The sequence below is a fragment of the Anarhichas minor genome, unplaced genomic scaffold, assembly GCF_050575085.1.
Source record: "Anarhichas minor isolate MPS153535 unplaced genomic scaffold, ASM5057508v1 ptg000010l, whole genome shotgun sequence".
Lineage (NCBI taxonomy): Eukaryota > Metazoa > Chordata > Actinopteri > Perciformes > Anarhichadidae > Anarhichas > Anarhichas minor.
The window spans coordinates 18,674,530-18,687,331 of NW_027466456.1; the positions used below are offsets into that span (position 1 = coordinate 18,674,530).

The 12,802-nt window shown below is 41.4% G+C and overlaps 1 protein-coding gene across 4 annotated transcripts in view; it reads left to right on the forward strand.

Moving 5' to 3' along the window:
* exoc2 (exocyst complex component 2) overlaps window positions 1–12,802 on the forward strand; it is a 39,477-nt gene that overhangs the window by 1,406 nt on the left and 25,269 nt on the right. For all 4 annotated transcript variants that reach the window (XM_076088487.1, XM_076088489.1, XM_076088488.1 and 1 more), the window contains 3 exons: window positions 7,985–8,148; window positions 10,183–10,359; window positions 11,737–11,863. In XM_076088487.1, the coding sequence (XP_075944602.1) occupies window positions 8,031–8,148; window positions 10,183–10,359; window positions 11,737–11,863 (422 nt within the window). In that variant the 5' untranslated portion in view covers window positions 7,985–8,030. The remainder of the gene's footprint in view (window positions 1–7,984; window positions 8,149–10,182; window positions 10,360–11,736; window positions 11,864–12,802) is intronic.

The following is a 12,802-nucleotide window of genomic DNA, read 5'->3' on the forward strand; positions in this document are numbered from 1 at the left end:
TACTGAACCAACTATTTGTTGGGTTGCTGCTTCTCTTATATATTTAAAAATTATGGAATAGGTATGCAACTAATTACTATTTTCATTATTATTTATCTGCTGATTATTTTCTAGATTTATCGATTGACTGTTTTGTCTATAGAAAATAACATTCAAATAAAAAATGCTGAAAGAATATTAATTATAATTAGAAATTAAATAGTTATTAATGATTTTCCCACAACTCAAGGAGATGTAAGTTGCTTGTTTTATTTGAACAACAGTCTAAAACCCAAATATGATCAGTTTGCTGTCATATATGACAAAAAAAGCAACAAATCTTCACATCAGGCATTGTGGGATCTTTCAGTTACAGCGCAGTCCGTCATTTAGTGGTGATAATTGCGAGTAGAAATGTGGTTTAAAACACCCGGCGCTACATCAAACTGTGTCTTCATCAAGTGTGGTGTTTGCTCTTAAAAGAGCGTGTGTTGCAGTAAGGAGTGATAACTTGAGCTCAGCTTATTTAGTTTTAGAAAAGTCTGATCAAGCCTGTGTTACTCTGAAATCAAGAAAGCCCTGTTTGAGCTGTGGTTGAACTCACTGATGTTTTCTCGTAGGTCTTAAGAGGTTAAGAAGATACTTATTGAAAACCTCCCTGTCCTCACCGTTGTAATATAGACACTTCTCTCAGCTGAGCCTCATTAAGTGAAGTGTTTTCAAACAACAGAGTCTAAGCCTCTATAATCTCTGCTCTTGTGTACTTTTGTCAAATATTGTTCTGGCATACTTTCTTTAAATGGGCTTTTTAAGGGGGGAACCATGTGTGTTTGTGCAACTGATTGATCGAGTGAGGCGGCGAGAGAGAGCAATTGATCGACAGGTCGCCACGTCGCAGTAATACGTTGTCATTGAGCTCCTCCATCATTTGCGTTGACATCCGTGCTAACTGGTCCTCAGCCTACAGAGCTCCGTCTATCTCCTTCTCTTCCCCAAAGTCAGCACTGCTTGGCTGGGGGGGGGGGGGGGGGGGGGCAATGCTACACCGTTCCATTTCCTGCCCCCCCACCCCCCCTCCCCCTCTTGGGGCTCTAATTGAAAAATTGGGTGGCCCTGCTTGTTTGTTTTGGTGGAATGCGGTGGGTTGTGTTTTTTTGAGGCTTTTCCTCAGTGCCGCTGCTCCGTAGACCCCGGGGTGAATGGAGCGACGGGGGTCAGGCCGAGCCGTGTTTGTGAAGCGGCGCTTCTCTCTCTCTCTCTCACCCCGGTCTGCTCTCCGCAGTCTGCCCCCACCTGGTAGCCTCCTCCCTGCTGAGGGGCTCGCTGGGCCACTGGTTTTCACAGTGGGGGTTCTGTGACCCAGTCAGACCTGGACAGACAGACGGACAAGAGGAGCTGTGGGCCGAAAACAGGTCACAGCAGACGAGCTCGGTACGAATGGAGCTTATTCAGAGTAGATCCTCACACAGTCTGTTAGAGAGTGGCACCAAATGAATCTATAATTGATTACTCGTATTTTTTTACCTTTGGTTTCTGACTACTTAAGTAGTTGGTGCTTTTTGCTGTGTTGTGTGATAGCAAACTGAATATTTATTTATTATATTGTTATTATTATATATTAATAGTTTGTCAGTTTATACATTACATTCTTTCCTACTGCAGCCATTTGAACTATTTTCTTACATTTTATAGAGCAAATGATTATTTGATACTGTTGGTAAAACTACTTGCAGCCCTAATTGATTGTATCATTTCAATTTCCAGAGTAATCAACATTGATTTATGAACATTTACTGGTGCTTGTTAGTTTTATATTGTAAATTGAATACCTTTCTGACTTTTAAGACGTTACCCTTCTGCTAACATTAGGCTACTTTTTCCTTTAATTTTTTACCATTTAATTGAGTACATTTTCAGAAAATGATTCTAAACTTTGATATTCACTTAATAAATCACTACCAAAAAGTCACAAAATCTATCAAATTTATTTTCTAAACAAATTAAATATTTCTGTACTGTTGGTCAGACAAAACAAACCTCAGCTTGGGTTCTAGGAAACTGTGACGGGCATTTGCCAATATGCTCTGATGCTTAACTGAACGAACAATTTATGAATAATCCACAATGTAACGACAACAGATTATTTGCAGCCATTTGGACAATAAATGAATCAAAAATGTATCGATAATGAAAATGAAAATTATTTGCGATCCTAAATAAAAGGGTTGATTTGTATTGTGAGCAGCGTTGTTTGTACAGCTCATGGTAGTATGTGACTGTGAAGATGGTTCTCACGCTGGTGTTTTTTTATGTAAAGCAGCAGTGTTACAGCCCGGCTCATGAAGGTTCACATCTCTCCATGTCACTGGGCAAAGCCGCCTGTCTCCAGTCTCTTAATCCTCTGAAAACATCTTCCTGCATTTGCGGGCCTATACTTCACATTTCTGTTTGTTATTCCAGGGTTTTTATGTGGGAAATTGGGGACTCCACTTCGTTTGGCCTGGCTCTGAAAAGCACTTGAGACTGACAAACAAACAAACAGACGGCACTAAAGATAACAAAGCTTGTGGGCAGACGACATGATGGTCGGATAGCGAGCCAGAGGCACACATCCGATCTCTCTCTGTCCTTTTTTCCTCTGTCACGAAAGACTCTCCATGGACGCTGGGGCCGTCTGCATGCACAGGAGATGCTGACTCATGGCGGAAGAATAATGACTGGACAGCGGATCGCGTTTTACAAACAGAACCGGCACAGTTCACGTCGATGTGATCCATTTATATGACACGCGATACGGTCCACACGTATTATGGTCAATTTGGCCACATTGCCCTCGCCACATCTTAGAGGCACGTGGCGGCCGTCCAGGGTGCGAGCGAACACTGTGGAGGATTGTTCACCGCTTCGACCAGTTCTGAGTGATTAGACCAGTGAACTCAGGCTGGGCCATGTTTAGCCCGCTCTGTCCATTCAGAGGAGTCTGGAGGGGGCTCTTTGATGAGATCTAGTGTTTGTGTAATGTTGGGGAGCACGGAGTGAAATGGTGTGTGTGTGTGTGTGTGTGTGTGTGTGTGTTGGTGGCGGGGGGTGGGGGAGTGATGATCTGTCTAAATGGGTCCCTTTGTGCCCCTTAAACCCATCACACTCTCTCTCTCACACACACACACAGAGTTGCCAATCACTGCCATATGTGAGTCACCTTTGAGCTCGAGAGCAGCATATGATGGAAGGCATGAACGCCTTATTTATGAGAGTCATGCGGCAGGTAGATGGATGGCTTCCCATGTTTGTGGTGCTGCAGAGTTTGTCGTGTTTTGAAGTTGTCTAAATAAGATTCTTGTTTCTCTTAGGTAGGTACACCGTTTCCTCGTTCGCTTTATTTAATAGCACAGAGCGGAGAAAGTCAGGAAAGGGTGAGAGAAAGAAGGGTGTGTGTGAGATGCTACGAAGCTCCCTGAGTTGAACCTGTGACATGGCAATTACATTGGTTGAGTGATCATTTTAGATCTGCAACTAACGAATGTCAGTTTTTCTTTTTCATTTATTTATTAATTAATGGTATATGAAATAGTGAAAAATGTCCATCACAATTTCTCAGAGCACAAAGTGTCTCAGATGTCTAAACCCACAACCTTATCAAATAATGTATAATAATGAATCAACCTATCGTTTTAAATCCAGATAATTGAATGCTATTGTTAATATACTTTCAGTGGACTTTTACCTTGTTGATTCCAAGCCTATTGTAGTTAAAACCCCAAATTAATTTGTAGACTTGTCTGTATTTACGAGAACGGCAATCAAAATTATACTATTTCATATGAGATTTTAATATTAAAAACATTTTTTACAGTGTAATATGGATTTAAATTATTTTGAACATATAAGTAAATGTTTATTTGCAGTTTTATTTTTAATAGCAGAATATACTGAACAATATTCATCCCAATTTACAACCAATTAAAAAACATTTCCCGCTGTATGGAAAGTTGCCTTGTTTACGGTAAATGCTCTTCCCTGCGGGCCAGTTATTCGTGGTGTGTTTGGAACAAACTCGTGCGATGTGTTTAGACAATTCATCTGTAAATAAGGAACGCTCGATGTGATGCATTATATCACAAGCTATAGATAATAATAGTTGTGATTGTGAAATGGTTTTCTGGTAACCTTTTCCTTTTGTGTGCTGATTGTCTCAGAAGTAAACGGTTTCATGTGACAGAGCTTTAATGAAAAGTCTTTCCTATGTGTCTGCGTACTCGAGCGCAAGGCAGAGGGAGGGATGCCATTTGTAAGCAGCGCTGCAAGAAGATCCCAAAGCCTCAGACTTCCACAGATTAGAGCCAACCCGGCTGTTTGCACGTCAGCCTCCAAGGAAAACAAATGTGCCTTTTTAGCCCTGTGACCAGATCGAGAGTTTGGGGATGGGGCTGGGGGCTAAACGGCATCGTGGTTGGAAGAGAAATCCAGTGAGAGAAAATGGGCTGAATCTGGTTGTGTGTTGTCATTGATTAAATTTAGCCTTCACAGTAAGATGTGACTTGACACATGTTGGAAGAGAGCGGGCTTTATTGTTGTGTGGATCCTCTGATGCCACCTAGGGGTTAATACGTTCATTCCTCTTGTGGAAAAAATGCTGCCGACCTCACAAGTTTTCCAGTTGGAGCTTCAGAAACCTTTTCTTTTGTTTTCCTCCTCATGCTTCTTTGAAGAAAAAAAAATCACTCAGTTTGTCCCCGGTCTGTATAAAGTATGCATTGCCTAGTTTACAGGGTATTTGTGGTGGTGTGTGACATTCGACTTGTGCAAGAGTCCTCTTAATTTCTGCGCGACTTGTTGTGTGTGTGTGTGTGTGTCTCTACACGCTGGCGTTATAGAGAGGGGTCTGGGCAGTGTTCCCGTGTCCATGCACAGCCCCCAGAGTAAAGTAAACACAGCGGCTCTTTTCTCATCCCAGCCGTCAGCAGGCTCTCCCCAGGCCCGCGCCAGAGACCACACACCCAGACCACACACACACACACACACACACACACACACACACGTATACACACACACACTGCCCAGACCTCTCCGCAGATCCTTCCACATACTCGTACATACACACAGACCACACAACACCAGCTCGGGCCCCTCGCACGCAACCTAGCTGAGCTGTCATTCTGCCCAGCTTGTATGTGTGTGTAAGTGTGTGTGGGTGTGTGTGGGCAGGCAGGCTGGCTATCTGTGTGTTTGTGCACGTGTATTTCTCAGATGTATCGGGGTGAGGGGTGGGGTTGGCGGGGTAATCTAGAAACACTCCTTGAAGCCGAATCAGAGTTGTACAAAGTAGAGATCCCGCTCCGACTCCAAACATATGAGATTGATGAAGGATATTTACACCACGGTCTTGTTTTAGGCCTGGTAACCTCTTATCTTCTTCATGTCAGATCCATAGCCCCTCCATTTCCTCTGACAAGCATGGGCAGAAGCAACAACATGAGTGAATCCCGTTGGAGTTTTCTCGTTAACTCGTGGATGTCAGGGTGATTGGGGGGGGGGGGGGGGTTCCTACTCTAGGAGGTTTCTAGGTCAATACATATGCTGTGGTCCCATTGTAGCTTTTAATGCTTCTGTGTGTTTTTGCCGTGCCATACTTTTCTCCACTTCCCACAATTTCAGAAGTCTTGTGACGTTTACTTAGACAGGCAGATGTTCAACACTTTATGAGGTACAACTGAATATATGACTTCTACCGTTACGACGTTTATAATGATCAGTTTTTGGTGACGTGGTTGAAAATGTGTAAAGTAAATTGCATTTAATTGAACTCGTATTACTGAGGTCACAGTTAAAGGTGGTGTTGTACTGGACTGCATTGTATTGAAAGGCCTTTTTGACCTTTATTTACTTACACCATTTTAGAAACATATCTGAATATAATGCAGTTCAGTAAAACACCGACCTCATGGCCAAAAACTATAATTGAATTAACACCTCTATGACCGTGTCATCAAAAAACTGAACATAAGAGGATTGGTACCATCGGTATATCAATGTGTGTGTAAATGAGTGATTGAGAGGAACATTGTAAACCGCTTTGTTAAGGTAGAACAGTGCTGTATAAATGCAGTCCATTTAATGAGATAGATGTGATTGCATTTGGCGCTGCAGCCTAGAGTCAGTGGACTTCACTATGAATGCAACTTCTCTGAATGCCAAGTTGCTTTAAAGGGCAATCCTGTGGAGAAGGGTTGCAACTAACGATTATTTTCATTATCCATTAAGGAATGACTTGATAGATGAATTATTCATTTGGTCTATAAACTGTCAGAAAATGGTGAAAGATGCCCTTTAGTTCAAAGTGACGTGCTCAAATGTCTTGCTTCTTCCGACTTGCAGCTAAAACCCCCAAAATACTTAAACGATAAAGAAAAGCAGAAAATCCCCACAGATGAGAAACCTGAGCAATGTTCAGCATTCATGACTTAAACTATTGTCAAAATAGTTCCCGATGAATTTTGGATAATTGTTTCAGGTTCATAGCGTTGAAGAGTCGTGCAGCATGCAAGTTTTTTTATTTCAAATGTAAATAAAAAACATAATATGTAAAAATCTGATTTCTTGTAACCGTTTCTGCATATCAGGCATATCCCCCATGAGGTCTCGCCCCCCTTCGGGTTACAGATACAGTACAGACTAATCGTTTGAGTCATTTATTAAACTTTTCCCAGTTTCTCAAATGTGAGGATTATCTCCTTTTCTCTGTTTTATATAATTTATATCAAAATATGTTTGCGTTTCAGACTGCTGGCTTCACCAAACTATCAATTTAAAGATGAATCGATCTCTTGGAGATTGTGATTTGCATTTCTCACTATTTTGTTTTTACCATTTTATAGAATATGTGATTAATATAACGAAAGAAAAAAAGCTGCAGCTGCCCTGGTTTATGGCTCTTGATGCTTGCAGTGGTTGAAACACAGGAAAGTCTCTCCAGCAAGTAGACTAATCAATGTCGTGCTCCGTTGCTTTTGATTTCCTTTGACATAAGCGCCATTGTTGACACTTGGGAGTCTTCTTACGCCTCAGTTCTACGCCTACATCTAATTAGTAACCATATAACCGTACAAAGGGTTACCGCCGTGAGCTTGTCTTCAGGTCCGGTCTGTGTGAACTCCTGCATTGTTGGTGGAGGACGTGTTTTGGCTTCGGAGCAGAAGGGCGGAAGACTTGCTCAGACTGAGAGTCCAGATTGGTCAGCCTCCTTTTGAGACCTGGCACTAATTTATTAGCAAACATCTGTTGCTGCGGAAATACATCCCTTCAATTTTTCAGTTGGAATCTTTCCCCTTTTTAGCTCAGCCCCAACATGAACTGATTTGCATGGGTGCTTCTTCGTTGGTACCATAATCTGCACTGTATTGTGTGGGCTTATGCGGAATGATTGGGGAGGCCAGGTTTATTTATCCTTCGCTGTGAGGTTTACATTCTTCCTTTCCTCCCTGCTCTCTGTCTGCTCCTTCATTCTTGGCTCCCTTCTCTATTTTTCCTATTATCTGAGAGATAACTTCTGCAATGCATACATTGTTTGGAGACCGACGGGGCGGGACAGTTGACACTAGCTGCCAGCCAAATGCTCGGATTTTGCTAACAAAAAATCGGAATATTTGTGTTTAAAAAAAAACAAAATATATTTTATTTTTACCGTATTCATTATGATCAGGAGAACATTGTTCACCAGCTAGGGTTGCATGTTGACATAAAGATCTGGTGGGTATTGTTTACTGCAGATGGTACAGTTGGGTGTAGGTGTTTTGTTTGGTCTGTCCATTTCTGCAAAAATTAGCCTATGTTATATATTCATAAGCTTCCAGGGTTCTAACTAATCATTGTATTCACTATGCCTTTATTTATTTATTTTAACACTAATATGTTGTTCATATGTGTTAGCTGAACTGTCAGTGTGTGGAGTTTATTTTTGAGTTTTGTGTTACTCTCCGTGTCCTCTTATATACGTCTTCTTTTCCAGGTCCAGGTGCTGATCGACCCAGTGTTCCCGTCTGCCTCAGGCCACCATGTCTCGTGCCCGTCAGCCCCCGCTGGTCACCGGCATCTCGCCCAAGGAGGGCGCGGCTTGGACCAAAGTCACCATCCGTGGAGAAAACCTTGGCACGGGCCCAGTCGACCTCATCGGTAATGCATTTATAACAACATGACGAACCACACACGCAGATTTCTTGGTAAAATGTTGTAGCTTCTATCTTTGTTTGATTTTTTTTTTTTTTAAATGATTTTCTGTTCAGTAATATTGATTTTCTTGGGGACATGAAGACATTCATATTCCTCCTCTACAGTCCTACCCGTTATCTTTTCTTTCGTCTTTCCTAATTAAATATGTATGTAGGTTTATCAATAAATATATCAAGATAAATATACAGTATTTAGAGGTTTCTCAGATCAGCACACAGATGTGTAATATTTCAACACATTATGTAATTAACGTTTATTTGTTTTATCGTAAATGTTAATTCTTTGGTGATGATTTTCATCGTTTCCATCTCTGTGATCGTCGCTTTTGTTGAAAAAGAGGGACATTGATGTTGAGTATATATAGCAGCTTTATTTTTGTCATATCCTTGCTTCTCTAGGTACGTTGAATATTTTGTAACTTGAGACGTATTAACTGATTTTATTAACTTATCCGTCAACAAACCACAGCGGCCCCTTTTTTAAACAGGCTGGTGTAAAGTTTATTTTTGTTTATATGATACGTAAATGGACAGGACGCCCGATTCTGTTTCCCCTCTGGAAGAAGAATTTCATCACTTTTTCACTATTTAGGTTTCATTTTCATGACAATTTAAGTGAAAAAACGGCTAAACTTGAGTTTAGTTTTGTAGATACAATTGAACTGTTAATTTAAACAGGCTGTGTTCATACATGTTGAAATTTATGTTGCATTATAAGACAGTATAAGTATTTTTTAATCGGAAGTTTGTTCTTTTGTAAAGTTACTAGAATTATCACAAAGCAAAGATTTTTAATCGGTTTCACCATTTAATTGTATATTTATAATTTGAGATACATAATTTGTCGATTTTTTTGTACCATTACAAATATTTAATTTGAGTCTTTTAAAAAAAAAACAACGGTCCAGCAACTTTAAAATAGCAACTAAAAAACTCAATTTAATATTAAGATATTATGTTTTAATGGAATTCACTTTTGCTTCTTCTGTGGCAATTCTGCCAACTCTCTCTGCAGCAACATGTTTGTTTCTGTAAATATTTAGATACTCTATGCCTAGTTTGAGAAACTCAAGAGATTATCAACATGCATTAATGGGAAAATAGAGCTGTTGGTGTGTCTTTTTTTTATTTTATTTTCATGAGCCACACAGATGGATTACCTCCATCTTGTTCTCATTATGTGTTTGAACGTCAACCTTTTTCTATGCCGATATTTTCCCTAATGTTCGCCAATGAGCGGAGGGGGGGGGGGGGGGCAGTCCGGGCAGTCCGGGCAGTCCGGAGGACTCGCACACTGCTCCATGCTTGGAAAGCCTTGGTCTGGCCAGTGATACGGGTCTATTTCTGACCATGAATGTCCCTGAGGCCTGGAATTAGACAATTAGATATGCACAAATGTGAGCGAGTGCGTATGGGTTCAAACAAAGTGGCCAGTAGAGAACAGAGGCAGGAAATGGGGCTCTAATTGCCATATTATTCACGGTTTTATGGGCTATTTGTTCATCAGCTTTCGTAGGCTTTTATCATGTTAGATTTTACACACGTGAAGCTTCTTAATCCCCTCGGCTGGAACTGTCAAAGTAATCCCTGCGTCTGTCCTCTAGTGTCCACATAGTTTTCAAGAGGGTTTAAAAAGAGGACGACAGATGTAAGGGCAGAGTGCACATTGTGCCAGTAATGGGCCACTTAGCACTGAAGTGACACACGTTAACTTAAGGGAGCTGAGTGAGAGGAAGGAAGGTCACGGCCACCCACACCCATCGTGACCCCAACTTCAACTTTGACCCCCCTGGTGACAGTTTGACTAAACTTGCTGATAGACGCCAAATCTGTCTGAGTGAGCTCCTCTTGTAATAGATCGCCCGTGTGTGTGTCGGTGCTCCATGTTGTTTATTTGTGCTGTCACTCTGTGGCTGTATCTCTCACCTATTTCACCTTGCCCCCCCCCCCCCCCCCCCCCCCTTCTCTTCCGTCTCAGGTCTGTCGATCTGCGGCCATAACTGCCTGCTGACAGCCGAGTGGATGTCAGCCAGCAAGATAGTGTGCCGTGTGGGTCCTGCCAAAGACGACAAGGGAGAGATCATTGTTACTACGAAGTCTGGAGGTCTGGGCACCTCCACAGTCTCCTTCAAACTGATCAGACCAGAGAGGATTGGTAAGACATTCGAGACTAAACGTCTGCTTTATTTGCTAGCCTGGAAAACATGAGCAGATAAAAGTTGCAACTAGTGCGGCAGCTAATGACTATTTATATTAGCGATTAAATCTTTTTTAAAATTCTTTATTATTAGTTGATAATCTGTTTAGTCAGAAAATAATAAAAAGTGCATTTCACAAGTTCCCAGAGCTCAAGGTGACGTCTTTATTTTTTCAAACCAACAAATACAACAAATCCTCAGATTTAAGCAGCTGTAACCAGCGTTTTGGCTTGAAACAATGAAGACAAACAATTGTTTGATTATCAAAATAGCTGCTGATAAAGGTTATTATGCCCATATTTGAAGTTTGTTCCAGAGGGCTTTACTTTCTGTTTGACACCATCTGTTCTTGCAACCCTGATAAAGGATCTTTTATTTATTTTTTTCAAAATCGTATTAACAGGAAGAGCAACAGCAGAGGCATCCTACTGTGTGCTCAAATGTTCTTAAAAAACATATTGAATTAGACCAAACTTGAGCTCATAAAAAAAGTATTGTTCAACACTTTGGCAACAAATGCTAAATAGATGAAAAACAAGCAAATTGGAAAAACCCATCCGCCAAAAACAGATGAACACACCTCGTGGTCGTGTGATGGGATTTGCTGAATTCGAATGAGCTAAGAATGTTTATTTAAGGATTAACATGACTCCAATATTACTGAAAATACTGACTATACACAGCATTAGATAGATAGATAGATATATACTTTATTCATCCCCGGGGGGGAATTTGTTTGTAGCAGCAGCAAACGAAGTTACAGAGTAAACATACAAATATTAAGTATGAAAGATGCTCAATATATAAAATAACAGAGCAGAATATAATAAATGTACATGTCTCTGTGTATGACTTGAAGCACTCCTGTATTCACAGGACATTTCTTCATGCGTATGTGTTGTCAAATTGCTTGTTTTATTTATTTCCAGGTTTTCCTGAATGCAATGCGTGTGTTGTCAAAATGAGAAGAGATGTTCTCTTCATTTACTTTTCTTTTTTGCTTATTTGCAGTTAGTTTCTAAAGTGCGTTGAGCTTCCTCGGCCCTATAGAGGACCTACAGTACAGACATGTAATAGGTGACGTATGCACAGAGAAGAGTAGACACAATTTGCACTGGTGCAAGTACAATACGGAGAAACAAAGTTGAGACATTAAATAGATGAAAACACATGATGTGTGTGTGTGTGTGTGTGTGTGTGTGTGTGTGTGTGTGTGTGTGTGTGTGTGTGTGTGTGTGTGTGTGTGTGTGTGTGTGTGTGTGTGTGTGTGAGTGTGAGTGCACATCTGTGATGTGGTGTTCGTTAACGTGCCTCTCACCCCTCCTGTCCTGCAGGTATCCTGGACCAGTCTGCCGTGTGGGTGGATGAGATGAACTACTACGACATGAGGACCGACCGCAACAAAGGCATCTCCCCCCTCTCCCTGCGACCCAGCAATCCACTGGGCATCGAGATAGACAAGTACAGCCAGAGAGCACACCAATGCACGCACACAAAACGCAGCACAATCACACCGCCGTAAACACACGCTCTAGTCATTGAGTCATGGTTTACATCCCTAAACAGAAACAAACTCTCCCCATATGCAGGCGTTTGAAATATTATGCCAACACAGCAATGGTTGAACAGCCTCTAACCGCCGCTCACAGGGAGTGGAAACAGAATAATTGTGTATAAAGCAGAGAGTACAGCGATAGAAAGGGATTTGGAAAGAACTAAGGCAGCGACCCACACACATGTTTGTGTACCACCTTGGAGCAGGCAGCGTGGGTGCTGCCTCCCACGCGCCGGACAGGGAGTGCAGCAGTTGTAATATATATATATATATATATCGTTTTGGGATGTCAGGTTCTGGCATTTCTGGGTTAGTGTTTGTTTGGTTTAGAGGGGCCAGGGGGCAAGTGACCGCTCGTGGCCAGAGAGGAGACCCCCATAAACAGGCTGGACCATTCACTCGTCTCCAGCGTGAAAAGCCTTCACAATTCTCTCTGACAGTAACATGTTGATCTGATACAGGGACAGTTTGAGAACCAAATACTCCTCAACGTATTTAATCCGAGGAGATGTTTGTTTGCTTCGCTCTTGTGAGCATCTCTGTATAGTGATGTCACCGGGTGGTGATTCAGCTGTAGATGTTTTTTGCACCGGCTGTTTGTAACGTCACACTTGGCCTAGATGTAATGTAAGTGATTAATAAGTGGAGATTGAAAAGTCACTAGATTAAACTTAACTGTGTAACCCACTTAAGTAAAACACAGCTTGAAGTCACCGAAAACAGAGTTAAGGACTTAACACATAAACTGAGTGATACATTTTCCATGAGATATATATATATATTTTACCAATCCAGGACTGGAGAGGAAACTGCTTCATCTGGTCATTTGGTACACATGCCACAGT